This window comes from Lycium ferocissimum, unplaced genomic scaffold (assembly GCF_029784015.1).
Source record: "Lycium ferocissimum isolate CSIRO_LF1 unplaced genomic scaffold, AGI_CSIRO_Lferr_CH_V1 ctg67, whole genome shotgun sequence".
Taxonomy (NCBI): Eukaryota; Viridiplantae; Streptophyta; class Magnoliopsida; order Solanales; family Solanaceae; genus Lycium; species Lycium ferocissimum.
The window spans coordinates 359,183-382,750 of record NW_026726462.1 but is presented as its reverse complement, the minus strand read 5'-3'; the positions used below and the strand labels follow the sequence as shown (position 1 = coordinate 382,750).

Here is a 23,568-nt window from a genome sequence, read left to right as displayed (position 1 = left end):
GATGTTGCACACCGCATTGGAGCAGGATGATGAAATGGAGGCTCGCCTTCAGAGTGCTTTACTATAAGAAGGTGTCGCCCAAGCTGAAAGGTAGGTTCTATAAAGTGGTGGTTAGACTAGCATTATTGTATGGGGCAGAATGCTGGCAAGTCAAGAGCGCTCACATTCAAAAGATGAAAGTAGCGGGGATGAGGATGCTCAGATGGATGTGTGGTCATACTAGGAGATATATGATTAAAAATGAAGTTATACGGGATAAGGTCAAAGTGGCCTCCGTGGTGGACAAGATGAGAGAAGCAAGACTGAGATGATTCAGGCATGTGAAGAGGAGGAGTAAGGATGCACCAGTTAGGAGGTATGAGATATTGGGAGTCACAGAAGTTAGGAGAGGTAGAGGTAGGTCGAAGAAGAACTGTGGGGAGGTGATAAAACAGGACATGGCATCGTTTCAGCTTACTGAGGACATGACCTTAGATAGCAAGATTTGGAGATCGAAGATTAGGATAGAAGCTTAGTAGGTAGTTGAGTTTTGTCGTGTTGTGTGTGCGAAAGGTGGGGGCTATACTTTCCATCTCCTTTCTTACCTTTTCTTAGTAGTAATATCTAGGTATCGCGTAGAGTATTACCCTTATGTGTGTATTACTATGTGTTGCTCCATTTATTTTTCTATCTTGATATTTTGCTAGCCTATTTTTCTTGCAATTCTGCATTGACTATGTTTCTTTTTTAGCCGAGGGTCTATCGGAAACAACCTCTTTACCCCCAAAAAGGTTGAGGTAAGGTCTGCGTGCATCCTACCCTCCCCAGAGCCCACTTTGTGGAATTACACTGGGTTGTTATTGTTGTATGTACTATTAAGGTAAGCAATTAATGAAGATCAAAATGATTGAGTGTGTATATATATACATGTACTCGCATAATATCTTTGTGCGGCATCTTTTCTTTGTTAAAACAAGCTTCATAAGATGGACAAATCACCAATCATTATGGTTTTCCTCACTTTTTTGCTTATTTTCTCAGGAAAGACTTCTTTTTATTTTCCTGCTCTACCATTTCAATGTCTAAAATACTTGTTCACTTTAAGGGTTATTTAATTAAAAAATCATCATCTTGTCTAATAGTAATAGAAGCTAAAACTTTTTAAATTTAGAGTTATCGAGTTTGGAGTGCACACCATGAATTATTTTTACACACATTATTAAAATATTGTTGTTGCACCCCACCACCTTATGTTGTTCATCCTCCTATAAGAAGAGGCCTATGAATGCCGATATAATCAATTGACACATGAAAGAAGCTACAAGTTAGATATTTTTTGAATCGTAGACTGAACATTAATTTTTCTTAAGGGTTTATGTTATATTCACTGGCAACATAATTTTTTTACATTACCAGTGTTTTTAACCTGAGATAACATGTTAACTACCATCTTTACGTGGTTATTAATTAAATCTTTTTGAGGAGTTTATATATAATTACCTTATAATTGACCTACTTGCGTAAATATCCTTTTATATTGTAAGTGCATATAACTTAAATTCATTATGTAATTAACATTTATTAAGTTTAATTCAATCTTAGGTTCACCATCTCTTAAGGTGTTGGGACAAGTTCGGAAGTGTCGTACTACATTAGATTGTGATATTTATTGCCCGAGAGGATCACATCAAATATGTCCCTATGGTATTTGTATTTGCTCTCCCGATATCGTTACCTTAACCACAAGGAAAGGAATGTTGAAGGTAGGGCTAGTGATAAACAAACAAGGGTATCTTGCTAGAGATGATTCGGTAAATAAGCCTGTTTATTAACAAATGGTTTGACAAACATGATTGTTTATTAGGAATACCAATTAATACAATAATAAAAGTGTCCTCCTAAAAATTAAAATGCCTATTAGATTGTTTGGAATTCATGGCATTTTTGCACTCTTAACGTATGTTCTCTTTTGCGATTTGAACCCTATCCTATTTGTTTTTAGTGACTTCCACCCTAATCTCTTTATTTCTTTGTAAAATGATAAAATCAATCTTTTTTTTCATTTTTTCATGAGGGAAAAATAGGAAAGATGTAATTAGTATGTCCTTAACTTTATTTTTGGTTCAAACTCTATAGAATCAAAAAAAAATTATAGCATGTTCCAAGGTTCATTAAAAACTGGTCAACTAAAATTAATCAAAACATGATCTTATTTGAAGTTAAATATGTTTTCATCAGCCAAAAAGGCTGTAACACCTCGTACCTCCTAACTAAGCTACATTCATGATCCGAGATTTAGAAATCAAGATGGGAAGTGTTGGGATTGGAAATCAACTTGGAACGGTAAAATTACGACTTACGTCAAAAAGTACGGGATGTACTTGTTGGACGTACCTCAAGAAGAAAAATTAGAAACCACTGGAATTTGATAATTCCAGGTACGGGCTAGATGTACGGGATGTACTTTTGTCCCGTACCTCGAGTGCCAAAAATCATTGACTCTGGAAAATGGCATACAAGGTACGCCCATATTGTATGGGACGTACAATATTATACGGGCCATACAATGTGCCCATAATTTCCCGCTGCAGTAAATAATATAAATACATGGGTTCAGTTTTTAATCCCACTTTCCATAGCCCAAAGCCCTAGCACGACGTTCTTCTCTCCCTACCATTAGAATAAATCAAGGTAAGTCTATTCTAATGATCCCAAGTGAATTCCAACGTATATTCATGAATATTAAATGTGAATTCATTGTTCTAGCATAGGGTTTTTCAAGAAAACCCATCTAAAAGATTCAAGACTAAAGCTTTTGGATTTCTCCTTCAAGTTCAGACCTTTTTACAAGTTTTGGAGCGTTACAGGTATATAGGGTTTCTATCTACGTGTGAGAACATCATTTTTCTTTCCCACGCTACGTTCTTCCATGATTGTATGAAAGTTCATCAAAACTAGGGTTCTAGACATGTTCATGGTAACCCTAAGTACATGTACCATGATATACTATGTTTGTATGATTACTTCGTTATTGTGTTCTTGATACTCCATTTTAGTTATTGAGAATCTATCTGTAATCCATGAAAACCCATGCTTTGCATTCCATGGGTTCTTAAATGCAAGATATGAGCTATTATGTCTATTTTCATGAAATTCTACATGCTTCCATATTCTCATACAAGTCATACTATGTATCTATCTTTATGTTATATTATAATCACGAATCATGTTTACAATTAGGACTATATAATTCATGGGCTACTAAGCCAAATATATCCATGTTCATGTTTTGGGAGTTGCATAGATTACCGAGAAGGTTAATACATTAAACTACATATGCCAGCGTAGGATAAGGATCGCTCCGCCCAGTTAGGACGATTCCTTCATGTTTACCCTTTGCGGGTTATTGGATCCATTCATGTCATGTTTATGTCTTATACCCCGACAAGGTACGGGATGGTGATCGGGCAAAGATCAGATGCCACGTGCTTACATGATGTTACATGTCGGTTATACTAATGCTTTCCCACATATATCTTTACAAACTTCATGTTATACATATTCATGTCAGATGATATTCATGTTCATGCTCAACTTACAGTTTCAGTTCTAATTTTTTATGTGTCATGCTTGTTTTCATTCAGTTGTTTTACATACCAGTACAATTCAAGTGTACTGACATTCCCTTTATTTACCCGGGGGCTTGCATTTCACGATGCAGATTTGCGGGATGACGGATCAGCATGTTAGGACTTGCTCGTATCAACTTTTGGTGAGCCCTATTCTATTCGAGGTATTATCTTTATTTATGTTATTCCAGTTATGTAGTTAAGGTATGCCGGGGGCCTTGTCCCGGTAAACAGTTTAGCAGTTAGACTCATGTCAGAGGTTTCATAGACTAGACAGTTATGTTATGTCAGATATATAGAGTCGTATAGCAAGCATTGGCTCAGTTCTTGTTACATTATTCCCAGATTATTCCGTATTATGATATCATGATATTTTCAGACTTATGATTATGGTCCCATGCTTTACTTAAAGTATGCATGCTTATGGTTTATTCCGCATCAATCCATTCCTATGTTGAGTCAGCAAGCCATGTGGTTCGCTCAGTCACATGCAGTCAGGCACCGAGTGTCGTGTTACGCCCATGCCATGGTTCAGGGTGTGACAAAGCTTGGTATCAGAGCTTAGGTTCAACTATCTTAGGTAATCTATGAAACCGTGTCCAGTGATGTCACTTTTACATGTGTGTTGCGCCCACACATATAAACAGCTGACCACCAAGACATCTAGGATTGTCTCACTTCTTTCATACTCTAGTTCATGCAGTTAGAGATATGCCTTCAGAAATTCTTCTAACTCGTGCATATTACATAGTTCAGACAATGCCTGCGAAAAGAAAGTACACCAAGAGGACTACAACTACCAGTCAAAGGGATACCGCTAATGTTACTCCAGAAGTGGAGACTCAGACTCAAAGGGATGCATTAGATGCTGAAACCCCAGCTACAGAAAGGCCTGCGGAGGTCCGTCCCATCACTACTCCGCAGCCCAATGCTTCAAACGTAGAAATCAGGGGAACTATCTAACTGCTCACCCAGATTGTTGCTAATCAAGCCCAACGCCAGGAAAGGGCTCCTAGCGCTAGTACTAGTGGTGGATCGAACAGTTCAAGGACCAAGGAATTCTTGAACCTAAAGCCTCCGGTGTTCACAGGGTCTAACAAGGAGCAAGATCCACAAAACTTTATTAATGGACTTCAGAAAGTGTTTCGGGTTATGCATGCTACCGAGACAGAGGCAGTAAAGTTGGCAGTGTATCAATTGTCGAATGTTGCTCACATTTGGTATGAGTCATGAGAGCAGTCCCGTGGGGAAAATGTGCCTCCAGTAACTTAGGATGAGTATACAGATGCTTTCATTGACCACTTTCAGCCAATTGAGGTCAGGGAGGCAAAGGCTTTTGAATTTGATAAGATTAGGCAGAACAACATGAGCGTCAATGAATATTATCTCAAGTTTGTTTCCTTGGCCAGACATGCTCCTCACATGGTTCCCAATATGAGGGCCAGAGTTAGATGATTTGTGTTGGGCCTTATACCCAACGTGTATAGCGATGCAAATATTGTTGCTCAGAATAGAAAAACGACCATCACCAAGATGGTTGCCTTTGTTTAGGGTAATGAGGACCGAATGAAGGAAGAAGAAGCACTCCAAAAAGAAAAGGACAAAAAATTCAACAAAAGAGCTAAGTCTGCAGGTAACTTCAGTCATGGGGGATGTAGGGGTAGCAAATTCTTTAAGAATAGGTCATCAAGACCCGTTTTATCGGCTGCCAGTGCCCCAGCCCTAAAGTTCAGGAATAATCAGAAGAGACAGAGTTTCTGGCCAGCAGGTTCCTGAAGAGACAGAGTTTCACGCCAGCAGGTTCCTACTCTCAGGCTAGTGTGGGTCAACACACTTATACTAATCCGGTCTGAAGCAAGTGTAGCAAGAGACACCCAGGGGAGTGTTATATGGTTATGGATATTTGTTATGGGTGTGGCCGGAGGGGTTATTTTCAGAGAGATTATCCATGAGCCAGACAAGGTGCCGGAGATAATGTGGCTCAGTCGACAAATTCAGCGACTCATTGAAATTCTCAAGCCTAGTTAGGGCATGGTGAAGCTAAGTCTGGTAATACAGGCGGAGATCAAAATCGCTTGTATGCTTTAGCAGCTCGTTAGGATATAGAAGCATGTGCAGATGTTGTCACAGGTACACTAACAGTCTTCACTTTTGACGTTTATGCCCTTATGGTCTCAGGATCCACCCTATCTTCCCTATTTATTGCTAAGAAATTTGGGATAAAACTAGAAAATTTACATGAACCCTATGAAGTGTCCACACCGATTGGGAAATCAGTCATAGCTAGACGTATTTATAGGGGTTGCCCAGTTTTAGTCTATCACTGCAGAACTATATCCGATTTAGCAGAATTAGAGATGGTAGACTTTGAAGTGATCATCGGTATAGATTGGTTAGTTTCATGTTATGCCACAGCGGGTTGTAGAACCAAAACAGTAAGATTTGAATTTCCTAATGAACCAGTCATAGAGTGGAAGGGTAATTCAGTAGTACCTAGCGGTAGATTTATTTACTAGCTTAAAGCTAGAAAGATTATTTCCAAAGGGTATATCTATCACTTAGTCTGATTTAGGGATTCAGATACCCAAATCCCAACTCTCCAGTCTGTACCAGTTGTTAATGAGTTTCTAGAAGTCTTTCCAGAAGATCTTCCCGAAGTTTCTCCCGACAGAGAGATAGACTTTGGAATTGACCTACTTCCCAACACTGAGCCAATATCTATTTCGCCATACAGAATGGCTCCAGCTGAGTTAAAAGCCCAGTTCAAAGATCTTCTTGACAAAAGATTTATTAGGCCAGGTGTCTCACCTTGGGGTATGCCAGTCTTGTTTATTCGAAAGAAAGATGGTTCTTTACACATGTACATTGATTACTTTCAGTTGAACAGGGTCACCATTAAGAACAGATACCCTCTTCCCAGAATAGATGATTTGTTTGACCAACTTTAGGGTGCCCAGTGTTATTCTAAGATTGAACTCAGATCAGGATACCATCAGTTAAAGGTTAAGGAAGTTGATATTCCTAAGACCGCTTTCAGAACCCGTTATGGTCACTTTGAATTTCTTGTCATGTCATTTAGGTTGACAAATGCGCCAGCTGCTTTCATGGACCTTATGAATAGAGTCTTCAAGCCTTATCTTGATCTATTCGTCATTGTCTTCATTGATGATATTTTGGTGTATTCCCGTAGTGAGGTAGAACATGCAGAACATCTCAGAATAGTGTTGAGGAAACTTCAGGATCGTGAGCTTTACGGTAAATTTTCAAAGTGTGAATTTTGGCTTAAGTCAATAGCATTTCTAGGCCATGTAATTTCAAGTGAAGGTGTGAAGGTTGATTCTCAGAAAATTGATGCCATTAGGAATTGGCCCAGACCCACCTGAGTATCCGATATAAGAAGTTTCTTGGGTCTGGCAGGCTATTATAGATGTTTTGTGGAGGGATTTTTCTCTATTTCAACCCCATTGACTAAGTTAACTCAGAAAAAGGTCAAGTTTCAGTGGTCAGATGCATGTGAGAAAAGTTTTGAAGAGTTGAAGAAGAGGTTAACTTCTGCGCTAGTTTTGACGCTGCTAGAGGGAACATAAGGGTTCATTGTATATTGTGATGCTTCGGGAGTTGGTCTCGGATGTGTCTTAATACAGCATGGTAAGGTTGTACTTTATGTGTTGACACCCAATTTTTGACCTCCCATAATTTATGAAATGACTCAAAGTACTTGAATATTAAATGAGGTATATATATATATATATATATATATATATATATATATATATATATATATATATATATATTTAGAAAATCGAATGATTTTATAAACTAAGCGATAATATGTTACCCTTATTGTTTGGTAAAATAATTTCTATAATAAACCATTTGGAAATTACTTTACAACAATTATGATACATTTTACTAAATTCAACCAGGAAATAGTGTAAAATAACTATTTATTTAATTGTTCAAATTATCAGAAATTAATCGGCAAATATTTAACCCATTTAATTCAAGGAAATTGATTAATTAAAATAAATAATCATTTTTTCTCCCCAACTTTAATTTCTGCATAATCAAATTGTATTGACAATTCGCAAACTAATTATAATTGGTTTAAATAATTAATTATGGTTATATTTATGAATCTTCTTATTAAGAGTTTAGTTGCGACTACAATTGAAATAATTAATTCATGAGTCAAATTAAGGTCATATTTGAAATAATCAATCTCATGATTTGGTTCAATTAAAGGCCATGTTTGCAAACTCGGTTTATATTATAAAATTGGCCGTGTTTTAAATTAATTGATTAATTAGTTTTTTATTATTATTTTGGCTATAATTGAAATGCTTTAGTAATTAACCCTTTTTAAATTTTTAGCCATTTATTAATTGGAAAACTTTTCCCGATATACATATATATATGGTGATATACATTTGAGTATATCGCACGTATATATGCTTATAAGCGGGCCTCAGTTTTTTTTATTTTATTATTATTGTATGGACCGAGTCCAACCCAACAAGGGCCAGACCCGGCCCAACGTCTAACTAAAAAGGGGCAAAGCCCCTTCTCTTTTCATTTTCCTCGTCCAAACAGTCCCCGTCCTTCCCCTTTTCCTCTTTCCTTGGGAAACCCTAGCGCTGCCATGGGGCGGTGGACCCACTCCTATGTTATCCTTGCCATTTCCAGAAAGTTTGCAGGTGTACCATGCTTTTACCAGGTCTCGTGTGACCATATTGAGCAACGCATTTAATGTTTTACACTTCGCTTATCAAATACTGTCCAAACACGGTGTATCTCACTACTTTTCTTTGCATTTTAGACGATTCAACGGTAATACTTTGCGAATCCTTAATTATTTTTTGGTTGTTTGTGAATTTGAATCATTGGTTGCTATTGGTTCATGGAGAACCGAGAAGATCGACTCATTTTGGGTTAAATCTAACCCTTTATCTATTCATTTGATTTTTCTTAGCCGTTGATATTGTTTATGATGCCATGCTATTGAGAAATTTCAAAAGTCCCACATCTTTTGGAACTTAGGGTTTTAAGATTAGGGGGTTCTATTTAGAATCCCAACTTTGCAAAAAAAGAAGAGACTTTTGGGAAGGAATATACACATATTCACTAAAAGAACTCGATTCTCTCTAGTTTTGGCAATTTTTGCTTTGAAACTTTGATTTCGAGTCATAAATTAAAATTTTAAGTCTCTTTTCTTTATTCTGTGGCTGAGTGTAAGGTGAAAGGAGTATAAGCTTTTCCAAATTCAATACTCGACCAGGGCTGCGCATCAAAGAGGTGATTTTCTTTCCTTAATTATTTTTAGTCCATTCCAGTCATTTATGTATTCTACTGCTGCTTGATGTTTGTGGCTATTTGTGATGTTTCAGTCTTAGGATGCTGGGTTTTTATTTTAATCTTGCTTGTGTAATTCTATAGTTGTTTAGTCTTGTGTTCATTTAGAAGATTAATTATATAGACTTTAAGAACTCACTTGTGTGTCATTCGATTAGTTATGAACTAGTTTAGGTGAGTAACCTGTTAATCATGTAAATATGTGTTTAATTTCTTCATGATCAGTGGTTTGAGTTTTCTTGTTAAGCCATGCTCTTTCTGGTTTATGATAGTTTGAAGAATGAACTATGTGTTCAAAAATTAATTAGTTATGAATCTTTTTAATCTGGAAACTCTTAGCTTAGTTATATTAGTTTAACCTTGATCAGTCATATGTGATAAAGCTTAGGGTCTATTTAACCATGTTTTCACTTGCCTTGTCTCTTGTTCATATATTGGTATAAGTTCACTAGGTATATGTGTTTGGATGATGACCATGCTAGCTAATTAGTATGCCCCTGTATTCAAAAGGTAATGACTTGGTTTATAGCTCTCTTGTCTATCTTATGGAAATAGGTCTGCTCTAAGTGTGAATCATTCATGGAATCTGGGATACTTGACTATGTTTGAGTCATCTACATTTTGGATGAAGTAATGTGACATGATTGTCCTATTAGTATCTTGGTCTGTGAATTCTATTTGCTTTTAATATAACTGTTAAGTGTTTAAGAGTGTTTTTTTTTTTTTTTTTTTTTTGTAATATTGGATCCTAGTCACTTATTAACTTATGAGCCTAAAAAGGCATGCTAATCTGAATCTAAGTAAATCTGAGGAGTACCATTAGGCCCTTTAGTCTATACATATCATCTCCTATTATGGGTGAGTGGCATGATGGAAGTTTTTGTGACTCTGGGGTGCATTTGATTACAAGTCATTCACTTAAAAGAAGGAGATTAATACTGCCACATAATATTTGAATAAAAATGGAGATTACTACTTGGCTAAGTGGTTAGGATAAGGCATAATAGGTAAATTTAACTTTTGATAGTTTAAGAGTGTTTGGTCACAACATGTTTGGAAAGTTCATCACCCTGTCTCAATACTTGTTTGGTTTTAAAGAGATTCAATTAATGTTTTGGAGTCCTTGTCATGTTGAGAACTGGTATGTTTTAATGTTTGGTTTAGTTTAGGCCATGTATAGTCACCATCTTCCTTGTTTGAGTTTAGCTTTATGCTTTGCATAAGTCCACTTGTGAACTTGTGTTGGTAGGCATTCATGGTTGTTTGTTGTGTCCCTTTCCATGATACATGTCAAGATTATTACAATTTAGTCTATGCACATCTGTTGGGTCTATCTTTGTCTCTTTTGAATCCATATAAGTTGTTGAGCCTTGGTCCTTGCTTTTGTTGGAATGCCCTAATCTGTAAGATTTATTATAATGTGATAGCCCTATTCTAGACCAACAATTTGAAGCTAAATGAATATGCAATATTTCCTGCTTTTTTGATTAAGTTCTGTTTTCAAAAAGGTTTTTCAAAGACTAATAAATAGATTTGTTTAAAACCAAGTCCATTTTACTCTTCCTTTTATTTGAGACACTATATAAGAGTGAAGCACTCAGGCTTAACTTACTGGGTCAGTTTCTTTGTTTGGATCTTGTGCATGGTTTGCATTTTTCTTGTTAAAGAGGAGTTAAACACCTTTGGCTGAATTATGATCTGTTTGGATTTTGAATTTTCCTATTGGATCCCTAGTTGCTCTTTTGTGTTAGGAGTCTCTGTTTGGCCGAAGTGCTTAATTTGTAGTTGGTACTATTGGATTTTGAAACTGGAACATTTTGAGTCATTTAAGAACTGTCAAACCTCTTTTTTTTTTTTTTTTTTTGTAAGACTCATTTGCTGTGTGGATGTATAAGTCAGTTTAACTTAAGTGAATAATAATTTGCTAGGAATCTTTGGCTTAATCACTTTGTTCGGCTTAAATAGTTTTCACTTATTCTCTAAGGTAAAAATAAGAACTTGTCCTTCATAAAATATTGGTTTTAAACTGTGCTTTGCTAATTCACCATAAAGATAACTACAGCAAATATTTGAGCAGTTCACTTGAGTACATTAAGGTCTGTTAAGTGAATGAAGCAGTTCTATTCCTTTCTCATATTGTTAAATGATGGTTGGTTTTAAAATTTGGCTTCTTTGGGAGATAAACAAGTTCTAGAAACTGTTGCTTATTTGATAATTTGTGTGTGACACCTAATGGCTATTAACTATTCCTCTTTGGAGGCTAGTCACTCATTACTTAAATTCATGTCTTGTGTTACTTGTTTGGAGAATGCGTTCTTGAATTGATTAAGTGTTGATGCTATGAATAGGTTAGATACTGATTCTGTATCTATGAAACTATGGTTCATCCCTTGTTTTGTCTTGACTGTATAAATAGATTACTTAAGCATTTCATTAGTCATGATTGAATTTAGTAGGATACTGATGTTAATAATAAGGTAGCCAAATCTGTTAAATATATACTTAGATATATTGATTAGGGAGTTGTTTGTTGTCACCATTCTATATACACTTCATCTCCCATACTACTATGAGCCTAACACATAAGTGGAGAGGCACTTGGGGATGAAGGTTAAACCTTCCCTGGTGTCTACCATGCCTGGGGTTCCTGGAAACCCCTTGGATCTTGTGTGGTATCAGGAATAAAAGGGTGATACGCTCAAATTACACCTTTAATTAGCGTAAAGCGGACGATGTCAAATATAGTAACCCAACTGGGTTGGGGTCGAATCGCACAGGGAATATGATGTGAAAAGGTTACTAAACTCGTAGAATGCTTTAGGTCTAATGTCTTAATCCGATAATGTTTGTAAAAGTGGGTTGTTTATGACTAATAGCTAACTAATTGCTTTGGATTGTAATTTATGGTAAAAGAAACCAAGGTTGTGTCCCCGTTAGATAAAGTGTATGATCATGGGTATTGATCTTGATATACTTCTAATGGATTGCTATATGAATGCACTTAACCTTTATGTGAATCTCTACTATTTCCCAATAAATAAAGATTATTTCTTTCTATGATTTTCCCAAATATAAGAAAGTGATATGAAGAACGGCTAACTATGCCAAGTAAATTCTTCTTATTCCTAAGTGAATTTATTAAACAAAGGTTAAAGCTTTGAGTCTTTGTTATTTATTCTTACTAACCCTAATTATTTTTCCAAATAAATCAAGGTTTATGGCTTTAATCAATGTTTGCAACCATTAATTATGAATGAAGAATGAAGAATAAATAAACCCTAACAATCCATTATTTGTATATCAATCACCAAACCCAATCACAAAGCACCCATCATTGGGTTCACAACCCTAGTAAGGGTATTTAGCTACTCATGACAAAGAATAAGAAATAAGAGATTGAAGAATTCATAATTGCTTACTTTGGAAGAAAAGATGAATTGATAATACTTGAATTGATGTTTGAATCTTCAAAAACTAGAGAGTATTTGTTGTTCTAAGTCAAGAGACAAAAAAATATCAACTGCCCACAATTAAAACCCTACAATGGCTATTTATAGGTTCTGAAAACGTAAAAGTTACAGATTTACACTTTGGTCCCCGGCGATATAAAATACGATCCGTATTTCACAATACGAACCATAAACCAGTTTACGTCCAGGGTTTCCTTCAAGACATAAGCAACTGCAACCTCCTGAAATACGGACCGTATTTTTATTTACGGTCCGTCTTCTGCATGATCGTCTTTCAACTTGCAAAACTTCGACTTTCTGCCAAGTCTCTAAATGATTAAGTACGCTTTGAAATACGGACCATAAAGCGGAATACGGTCCGTAAAAGTTGTTCGTATTTCACCATCTGCTTAGCATGCCTTTCTGGTTCTTCTTATCTTTAAATATGCCCATGAAATACGGCCCGTATTTGAGAATACTGTCTGAATATTGACTTTACGGTCAACTTCTGCACTTTAACTGTTTTCATTCTAAATCTGTTCCATTACCTGAAAAGCACTAAAGACACATTAAATAGACACTAACTTGCTTAAAAACAAGTAAAACTTCTCGTAAAAAGGCCTTAGATGTGCTATAATTTCCGGGCACATCAACACCCCCAACTTAAAGTCTTTGCTTGTCCTCAAGCAAGCCATACAACCCAACGACTCAATCTACCAACTAGATATCACAGAGTAATAATGTCTACATTGGTTTTGACTCTCAACTACCGGCATGCACGTTTTTCTTCCAAGGACCACCCCAATTTTCTATTTTCAAAACAATATACACAACTCAAGAACGCTATGAATAACAATGAAGCTTCAATGCATGACATTACATTATCGAACATATTATGATGCACACAAACGCTACTTTAGGCGGTCACTTTATTTTGCTCAAGTCTCATCCTTATGCCCTCACATAGACCAAAGAATGTCCCAACACACATACATACCACAAGAATGGGACGAAGACGAATGAGAAGAGAAAACACTCGCACTCACAAAGAAGTTCATATCTACACATGCAAATACCATAGGCTCGCCCTTATTTTCTACGTTTTCATCCTAGGCTCGTTCAGTTGTGATCACATTAGGAATTGTTTTGGCTTGTAATGTAGGCTTAGGGACAGGTAGGATACTTTTTGGATATTAGTGACTCACTCTCCTTGAACACTACAACATCTCTTCACCTTAATTCACCTCTTTTCTTTCCAACCCCTTTATTTTCTTTCAAGTTTTCGACCTCGATGTGGTTTTATTCCTAACCAACTTACAATTTTATTTTATTTTTGTGTTACAATTTTCTGATTTTTCTCTTCTTCTTTTTTTCTTTTTTTATATATGCAACTACCACCTCGAATCTCCACTAGCAAACTCCACCACCCCCAACTTATGTTTTTAACATCTACTCCACATTTAATTCACCCCCAACTTAGGTAATAACTAGATCATATTTTAATAGGCTTAGGTATTTTTACAATACCTCTTTCATTTAGTCTTTATAGATAAAATAAGATTTCATTAAACTAAAGTAAAGTAGTTATTTTAAGACAACAAATATAATCAATATTGGATAAAATTATAATTTTGAAGTTTTAAACAATATCTAGGACTTTCAATTCCTAAATAACTAAGTACAACATTACTAATGGCTGCATTCATATTTGATAAAGTAGTTCTCTCCATTAATATTTATGATAAAAAATAAATTTCTTATTTGCTTTTGTATTCAAGTATTTTGAGGTGTCGTATCATATTTTCAATATAAAATATAAAAATTTAGGTGAGATTTACTTTTTAGTTAACTTGATCAAAGTTGGATGACTTTTATGTAACAAAAAAGAGAAAAATTATTTTTGTGTGATAAACTTTAAGTCAGCCGGCTTTTTTTTGTAACAAAAATAGAAAAGTAATTTTTGTGCGACAAACTTAAGTTGGACGACCTTTAGATAAGAAAAAATAGAAAAGTATTTTTTGTGTGATAAACTTTAAGTTAAATGACTTTTATGTAACAAAAAGTGAAAAAGTCACTTTTTTGTGGTAAACTTAAAGTTGAATGGCTATCGGTTAGGATATTTTTGTGGGAATCAATATGGATATGCTTAAATAAAATAGAAAGATGAGAAAAAAAAAAGAATATATGATCACTTGATCTCTAATATTGAATTATCTGTCATAACATGGTTTATATACGGGAAAAGGGAAAAAGAATAAGTATCGAGAACATCAATTTCAAATAAGTATTAAATAGATATGAGTCAATGACTGATTCTACAGGCTAACCCGTGACCTATAAATCACACGGCAACTTGGTAACATAGAATATGTTTTTAGCTTGTTGAAAATTTATGTGGTCCTGGAGCATCAAAAGTGACTTTGTTAGGATATAATTATATTCTAACTCAATCTTTCCCTGATAAAGTCAGCATCTATCTTTATGTACTTCTTTCTTTCTAGAGCATATGACAAACAACACGTAGTAGTGCTACTTGATTGCCACAAATCTGTTTCATCATTTTTGTCCTTTCAAATTTCTGTTGTTGAAGAAGCTGCTTCAGGCCTTAAATTACATAGGTGACATGTGTCTTGGCCCTTGCTCTAATCTCATTTTGTTTCGTATGCGTCTAAGATTCTAGATTGTCTCCAATCAACATGCAGTACCTAATGTGAATCGTCCATCTAATAGAGATCCTGCGAAGTTTAATTTGTACCAGAACACCCAACAAAATTTATGCAGTTTAAATGCCTGCATCTTCCTGTTATTAATTACCTTGAACGATGACTGCGGCCTAGGAGTAACAATGTAAATAAACTAACTACTAACCCACTTTTAGCACACTATCTTTTCTTGGTTTTCCTTGAAAAATCTTTAATATTTACGTAATCTGAAAAACGAAGCTGATAGGAAATAAATTAAAAAATTAGGTATTCCTAATTCATGCAACTATGCATGATAAGATCATGAGTTGGGTCACAAGTCTAACCTAAAGTTGCTTTAAAACCTGTTAAAAATATATTCACCTGCATCTTGCTGTCGTGCCACACATCTGCTTCATGTATGGAAATTCCGAAGCTCAAACTACATCCAGTGCGTGAACGAACTAGTGAGTGAACGAACTAGTGAGTTTCATGATAGAAACTTATTGACCTTGATTATTGGATAATCATTTCCTTTCATCTTTCTATTACTGAAGCATTCCAGTTTTTTTTTTTTTTTCCAAGACATGTCTACCTTTTTTATGGTAAGACATGCCTACTTGTATAGATAGTTGGCTAGACTTTTGGGATGCTTAAGGATATAGTGCCAGTGCATAAGTTTACTTCAAAAGCTAAGCGACACCCTTTTTGCACATAAAAATATTCAAGTAGATTTAAGTTTTCGCATTGAGACATGCTGGCATGGAGTTATTAACTGATTGATTCCATTTCACATAAATGTGGATTGATGCTTGATTGATTGTATGGGACATAATTTGGAAATGACTATGCATAGATGCTTTTGTAATTCCTTTCTTCTGATTTTGTTGATCGTTTGGAACTTGGAAGTACTTCATCCATCCTTCCTGTCTTTATCCAACATCTTATTAGATCTTATTCAGGAAGAAGAACACGCAATTTCTCAGGGAAATGATGCCAATGAAATCCAGGCTAGTACTGTCAAAGAAATCCAGAGGGTATGCATCTTATATCTGGCAGATTGTCCTCCTTTGCTTTAATTCAATAGACTTATTCGACATGAATTACTTGTTGCAGGGGGAACAGAGGGGAAACCATTCTGAACTACCAGCTGAAGCAGCAGAAGGTGATGATAATTTGAAGGATGCGAATATCAAGGAGCAACAGTCCGGGCCCTGGAGGTCATATCAGAATCAAAACTACAGGGGTAATCGCAATGGGAGTGGAGGAGGAGGCCGTAGGGGATATTCTGATAGCCGTGGAGGGCGTGGTAGGGGCGGGTCCTACCAGAAAGGTGGCCGCAACCAATATTATGATCAATCTAATAACTACTACCAGAAGAGCTATTATAACAATTATAGGGGAAGAGGAGGTAGCAGAGGCAGTGGCGGACCGAGAATTTTCACCAAGTGGGTTCAATATATAAAGAATATATAAATAACACTGTATATATATGTATATCTTTTAAAAACAGATTAAATATACATGTATATACAACATTATTTTTCAATGAAGTGGGTTCATATGAACCCACTTGAAACCACATAGGACCGCCCCTGCAGAGGAGTTACTATTGGAGGGAATTACAACAATCCCCATGCTTCAAGTGGTCAAGCTGGCAATGTCTCTGTTGATTCATAACCTTGTTTGGATGACTATAAAATTTCCCTTTGCTAGCATTTCATGGGGAGTTGCGGAGGGGACGGGGGTGGATTTGGTGGTCGGTATGTTTCCCTGTTAAATGGAACACACATTTTGTAGTTTTTTAATAGTTGTAGGCTTGTAGCTGCTGCTTGAACTTCAGCAATTCAAGATAAGTTTTGGTTATCAAGTTTCTTAGCTGTTAGTTTGATAGTTCGTTCTTTTGGCCGTTGATTTAAATGATCTTTTGAAAATTTGCAATGGGGCAGGGGAGGTGATGAGTTAGCACTCCTTTATCTAATGCAAACATAGAGGATTCCTGAGTGATCAGCACTGAAGTTCATTCATGAAGTTTAAAAAGAAAAAGAAAAAGGAGGACAAGAACAAGTTGGTTTGAAGTGTGCTTCGTCTAACTAAACTTAAAATAAAATACAAATACTGAGTATGATTTAAACAGAAGCCCTACAAAAAGCTATTAGTGAACTTCTTGCATAGCCCAGAGCTGTATTGATCCGGCCCCTTTGCTTGGGGAGGCCTTTAACCTCAATGGGCTGATATCTGACCGGGTCAATCATGCATAAATTTTAGTAAAACTTACACAAATAGCTACCTTTTAATAGGTTCTAACAATTTATAGCTACAAGTTGCAAAATTACAATTCGTAACTGCTTTTGTTGTATTTCTGGTCATTTTCGCGTTTTCGAAATACAGCGAAATACAAAATCGCTGTTGAGTCTGGTCATTTTCGTGTTTTCGAAATACAACGAAATACAAAATCGCTGTTGAGTCTGGTCATGTTCGCGTTTTCGAAATACAACGAAATACAAAATCGCTGTTGAGTCTGGTCATGTTCGCGTTTTCGAAATACAACGAAATACAAAATCGTTGTTGAGTAAAACACAGTTGTATACACTGAAAATACACTGAAAATAGGTGTGAAAACGGTTGTATACATTGAAAATACACTTGGTGGGCGTGAAGCTAAAATGGCAAAAAACTTAGGGATTATGGTGCAGCACATTTAATTAAAAAAAGGTGTGGTAGCTATGAAATGTAAATTTTGAATAATATAACTACTAAACTTAAATATTAAAAAAGTAGTTACTATCCATAATTAAGTCTTAGGAGTAGCTATGACAAGTAAATTTTACTAAATTGTAGTTGCAAGTAACGTGTGCATAAATCAATTTTGCCTATAAGATAAGAGTTTGAGAAATTTCATATGCTATAGAGAATGAAGATAGTATAATGTGTTATCTATTGGGGAATTATTTTTCACTTGTATTGACCGACTTACTTTTTAAATAAATTAATCATGATGAAATTGAATTATATTTTTCAACAATAATTTAGTAATGTGACATGCATTTTCAACTAAAACAGTGTATAATATATTTTGTGGATTATAAAAATGACTCTTTATAAATGGAGGGAAAAAGTTGTGAACAATTCAATAATGCAACCAACGCTTATCAATTTAATATGATAGGTAGAACGAATAGTTTCGACTACCAAGTCTTGTCTGTTAGTCATAACTTCTGAACAGTTGAGCAACACATGCAACTTTTATCTATGACTATGAGGCAGAATGTGTGACTAATTGCAAGTTCATTGTCTCTGACTTATTGAAATGCATAAACTCCCGACTCATGGATAAAACTAATTTATGCACTTATCAATAACTTTTTTTTTTTTAAAGCAACGATCAATTTTACAATTTTTTTAAGCACAAAAATTCAAAATCTAGCCTTCATGAAGGTCATTCTTACAAATCGTGCTCCTCCTATTTGTAGCTTCATTTATTTTGCTCAAAGATTCAGGAGAGTGGGTCAACAAAATATGCCCTCCCCTTAATCAAATGAGACGAACACGAAACTTTTTCATCACTTATTTCTGCTACTAGCTGGCAAAATATTATTGTCTAGAACTTATCAAAGAAAGAGAAAAGAATCATTGACTTGAAGCAATTACAACTCAAGTCTCAATGACATGATAATACTTATAGTAACTATAAATTGGAGTTGGCAACTTGGCATATACACCATATATTTTGTGATGGGAAATTGGGAATATTGTCGTGATCCTGAACCTGGTGAGAGAAAAAAAATTCTCATTGATTTCCTTGCCTACATATCTTCAACTAGTGCCGTCAAAGCAGTAGGGAAAAGACTTCCTCGAATTTAATGCATGCTTAAGTTAATTTATAGTACGCCATTAAGTGATAAATTGAGGTACTAAAAAATATTATTTGACTATCGTTAAGTGATAAATTTTATGTAAAAATCACGTATAACACACTTAATTATATGTATGTTTAGTGCATGCACTAGCTACGAATAAGTATTTTTCATTTAACAGATCACGTCTTTTAGAAGGCTCGCACTCGTAGTGAGGAAATGTAGAAAGCAAAAGGTGCTTTGTCATGTTATAATAAGAATATCAGTATCGGAATCATGATTTGAAGCTTATGGGTTTTAAATTCAAATATTTTTAAATGATTAGGTTCTATATAAATTAATAATATATACTTATTTAATTAATTTTTAAAATAATACCAAATTTAAATTAAAAATTTAGTGAATTAAGAGGTGAGCCTTGGCCAACAATCTCCCTTCGCCCCTAAATATGATGACTATTTAAGTTAAGAATATATGAATATGAGCTGTTTCCGAAAGATTTAAATGCCATCTTTATATATATGTGTGTGTGGGGGTGGGTGGGTGGGGGGGGGGGGGGGGGGGGGGGGGGGGGGGGGGTGCGAGAAGATTTTCACGTTCAACGATCGAAGTCTTAAAAGTTAAATTATTGGGTGGAGAAAGCAAAGGTGGAGAAAGAAATGATCTAAATCGTTTCTTTTTTCCTTTTGGTAGATCCATAAAACAGGGAGAAATTAAGGAAGATAAAGACTTATTTTTCAGAATTAATATCCTGCACCTTCATTAGTAGTCGTAAGGGGGATACCCTACCGAAGGTTTTCTTTCCGGTTTTTATTATTTTTAGTTTTAGTTTTTACTCACCACTCTACTTACTCTTTTTTTTTTTTTTCTTTTTTTTTTTTGTATAGTGTTTTCACTTATTATGCGTGACTCAACCTAAATTGACCTTTATTTTCACTTATAAGGGTGAGCAATTGTGGAACTAGAATTTTTATTAAAGTATATATACAATATCAAGGGGATTCAACTATTGTGTGTGTGTATATATATATATATCCAAATAAGTTAACCTTCTCCAAAAATCATATGGCCTAAAAACGCTATCCATTTTAGCCAAAAGTCATACACTCCGAAAATTTCGCTTATAACTTACGATCATGAAGTGTCTGCAACACTACTCTGAGATGTTCTGCGTGGTCGATCTCGCTACAAGAGTAAACTAATATGTCATAATATACACAGTTTATTTTTCAACGAAAGATTATCAATTGACTTCCGTCAAACAAGATTAGCTCCGCTTGTGAGGGAAGCTCTATTTTCTTTTTTCAATTATAGACTTAATAGAGTGTGGTAGTTGTGAGGATTGAGAATCACGTAATTTGCAATATTGGTCAAAGGAATAAAGTGAGGAGCATTTGATCACAAGAAAGAGAAAGAGGGCTACCACCCATTAATTTGTACAATGTGCTGGCCTAGGGCTTTGGCGATTCTTTTTAGTCGGGGATAAGTTATAATAATCCAATCAACTTTAAAAAAAAAAAAAAAAATCATACTAATAAGCTCCTATTATTGTAATGTGGTATATGTCTTTGCATACAAAGTGCTTCCAAAACAAAATATTTCTTGAAACTATAAGTTAATTCTTTAGATGATTACTCAACTTAATAAAACTATGTAGTAAAATCAATTTTGTTTTTGCCCTAATGAATCACCAAAGCGCCCGGTCTTGCCTCAGCCGCAAATGAATCATCGCGGTCTTATGCAAATGAACACCTCTAATTCGAGATTTTTTTATTTTTTTTTCTGAATCAATATCTTTTGTGGTCTAAAATTCTGGTTTGCAATTAACTTTGATCTTGTGTGGCTGTAATTTCAGTCTTCTTTGAGGCATTGCTTGTAAAATGCCATAAATTATGAGTTATAAATGAACCGCTTGACATAATTTGAAGTATGCTTCTTATATTTGATTTGACTCGTGGAGTTCTTTTCAGCATATATGTATGTAGGAGCAAACGTTAATAAGAATCCATCTAATAATTTCTTGTACGAAATGCAATCTAGTTGCCTTCTACAATACATTATATTAAAGCTTCATCATGCAAGTTTTATGTCTTAAGCTATCTCAATAACAATACTAAAGCTTTATGGAAAATGTTTCCATAAAGAACAGAATTGTCCTGTAGACCTACTGCCTTTAACTAATGGAATATTTGCCCCAAAAAATTTTAGAATATCAACTTATTAAATCTTCTCTATAATAACAAGCAAAGTAGGGGCTAGCTGAGCCAAAATTTGGAGTATAAGAATAAACTTGTAGTGATCCCCTCTATTAGCAATAGCAATAGCAATAGCAATATTTAAATACAACATCAACACAAAAAGCAAAAGTAGCATTAGAGTTTAATTTTCTGTAAGTGAAATTATTAACATTAAGGACTAAAGAACATATTCTACTTCAATTTGAATAAGATTTTCCCTCACATCAGCAAGAAATATAAAAAGGGTCCCTGCCAAATAGTAAGCCCAAGATCAAGCCAAGTTGATTTCTTCCACTTACTCCAAAAAAAAACTTTGCTTCAAAACTATTGAGAAAATATGGGTGCCAACAATTCTTCTGCTTGGCATCAAACAAATGCGCTGTCAGTACCCATGAAGAATCAAGTCATACGTTTCCATTCCTCAGCAACATGGCAGCTCCATTTTGATTCATTGAAAGAAACAAACAAATTGGTAATCATTTTACAAAATTTTCAAAGAAGATATTAATTTATAAAATTTTCAAAGAAGATGTTAGTCCCTCCGGTTTATAATAAGCGGTATCTTTACCTTTTTATTTTGGTCAAAATAAATGGTGTTATACATAATAATGAAGAAAGTATTAATTATTTTCTTTCAAATTTGTCCCTATTTGGATAAGTTGATTTTTATGCAACCAAAACATTATGTTAACTATCATAGCTTTTACTCTTGCAATTCTTTCAAACCATGCTCTGGAAATAATTTTCTTGAGCTGGGCGTCCATCGGAAACATCCTCTCTACCCCATAGAGGCAGGGATAAGGTCTGTGTACACCTTATTGGAAATATTAACAACATCAAATAAAAATCGGAAAAGGGCCAAAATTACCCCTGAACTTTAAAAAATAGTTCATTCATACCCTTCGTTATACTTTAGGGCCAATTATACCCTTACTGTTATACTATGGGGTCAATTATACCCTTGTGTCTAATGGCTGCCACATGGCATCATCCCAGCCCTTCAAAATTATTTTACCCTCAAATAATTTTTTACCCACTAAAATAACCCAACCCGACTTGAATTTTTTTTTCCAGCCAAACTAATACGGAAATTTTTATTTTTTTTTGCTAGAAAAATTATCCGTATTAGTTTTGTTGGAAAAAAAAAATTCGGGTTGGGTTGGGTTATTTTAGTGGGTAAAAAATTATTTGAGGGTAAAATAATTTTGAAGGGTCGATGATGCCACACATGGCCGTTAGACATAAGGTATAATTAATTTACAAGATAACTAAGAAGGTATAATTGGCCCTAAAGTATAACGAAGGGTATGGATGAACTATTTTTCAAAGTTCGTGGGTAATTTTACTTTTAACAAAAGGATAATCAACTTATCGAATTAATGCTTTAAATGACATAAGCACAATCTATCGCTTTGAAAGCGATTTCGGCGAAACAGGCAAATCGTTAAAATTACTCCCCAAGATTCCACAACTCGTCCAAATATTGTATAAATAAATCGCTATCAAACTTTTTACTTTGCGTTTTCATTCATTAATGAACAATGTCCCATACACCTCACCCTTCTCAGGCCCTACTTTGTGGAATTATACTGGGTATGTTGTTATTGTTGAAGAAACTATATTAAATATGTATAATCTAATTAAGGTCAAATTACTAAAAACATATTTTCACTTTCTAAGAATGAGTAAATTTTTTAAGGAGTGTGCCCAAGCTAAAAACAAAACTTAATATGGACGGGAGGGAGTATATATTAGGCTGTACCAATATCATTGACTCTTTTTTTTTTTTTTTTTTCTTCCTCTTGTGACTGCTAGATTGTTATTGACTTCACAGCTTCATGGTGTGGTCCCTGCCGACACATGGAGCCAGTTATCAATGAGTTTGCTGCTAAATATACAGACGTCGAGTTCATCAAGATTGATGTGGATGAACTGGCTGTATGAGCTTTAATTATATGCTTTGCTTGCAAGTTTTGTTCGTTTCTGTTTATTATTTTTTCTACTAAGATATATTTAATGTTAAACTTAATATTAATTCGTTGAAAGCAGGATGTAGCCCAAGAATATGGGGTGCAAGCAATGCCAACATTCGTGCTGATAAAGCAAGGGAAAATAGTTGATAAACTTGTGGGAGCAGATAAAGATGGGCTGCAGAAGAAGATTGAAATAAACAGAGCTTAAGGAACCAAAAAGAAAGCACTATTTCTTCCTCACTTCAATAAGGGTGATGATATCCCTTGTCATTGTTGTATATTGGGCTTGAATAAGAAGATGCCTTGCTTGTGTTGTGTCCATATCACTCTTCTCCATATCCAACTACCCTATTCAACAAAGACCCCTCCCCTCTCTATGTGCGCGCGCGTGTATATATTAGTAGATGATAT

General features: G+C 35.0%; 2 protein-coding genes across 4 annotated transcripts; both read left to right on the top strand.

Annotated features, from left to right (window-relative positions):
• The first annotated feature begins 8,180 nt into the window (after nucleotides 1-8,180).
• Nucleotides 8,181-16,956, top strand: LOC132045449 (uncharacterized). 3 transcript variants are annotated; one of them, XM_059436036.1, is made up of 4 exons: nucleotides 8,181-8,396; nucleotides 8,887-8,903; nucleotides 16,053-16,127; nucleotides 16,207-16,956. In XM_059436036.1, exons 1-4 carry the CDS (start codon nucleotides 8,273-8,275, stop codon nucleotides 16,564-16,566), a joined length of 576 nt encoding a protein of 191 aa, XP_059292019.1. In that variant the 5' UTR covers nucleotides 8,181-8,272; the 3' UTR covers nucleotides 16,567-16,956. The 3 variants fall into 3 exon arrangements, 2 of the variants coding, with proteins under 2 accessions (XP_059292019.1, XP_059292020.1); XM_059436037.1 differs by lacking the exon at nucleotides 8,887-8,903; XR_009412415.1 differs by lacking the exon at nucleotides 8,181-8,396 and having other exon boundaries at nucleotides 8,622-8,903; nucleotides 16,042-16,127.
• A 4,404-nt stretch (nucleotides 16,957-21,360) lies between these two features.
• On the top strand, nucleotides 21,361-23,478 carry LOC132045440 (thioredoxin H2-like). Its single transcript, XM_059436019.1, has 3 exons — nucleotides 21,361-21,656; nucleotides 23,000-23,122; nucleotides 23,234-23,478. Exons 1-3 carry the CDS (start codon nucleotides 21,522-21,524, stop codon nucleotides 23,363-23,365), a joined length of 390 nt encoding a protein of 129 aa, XP_059292002.1. The 5' UTR covers nucleotides 21,361-21,521; the 3' UTR covers nucleotides 23,366-23,478.
• The last annotated feature ends 90 nt before the right edge of the window (nucleotides 23,479-23,568 follow it).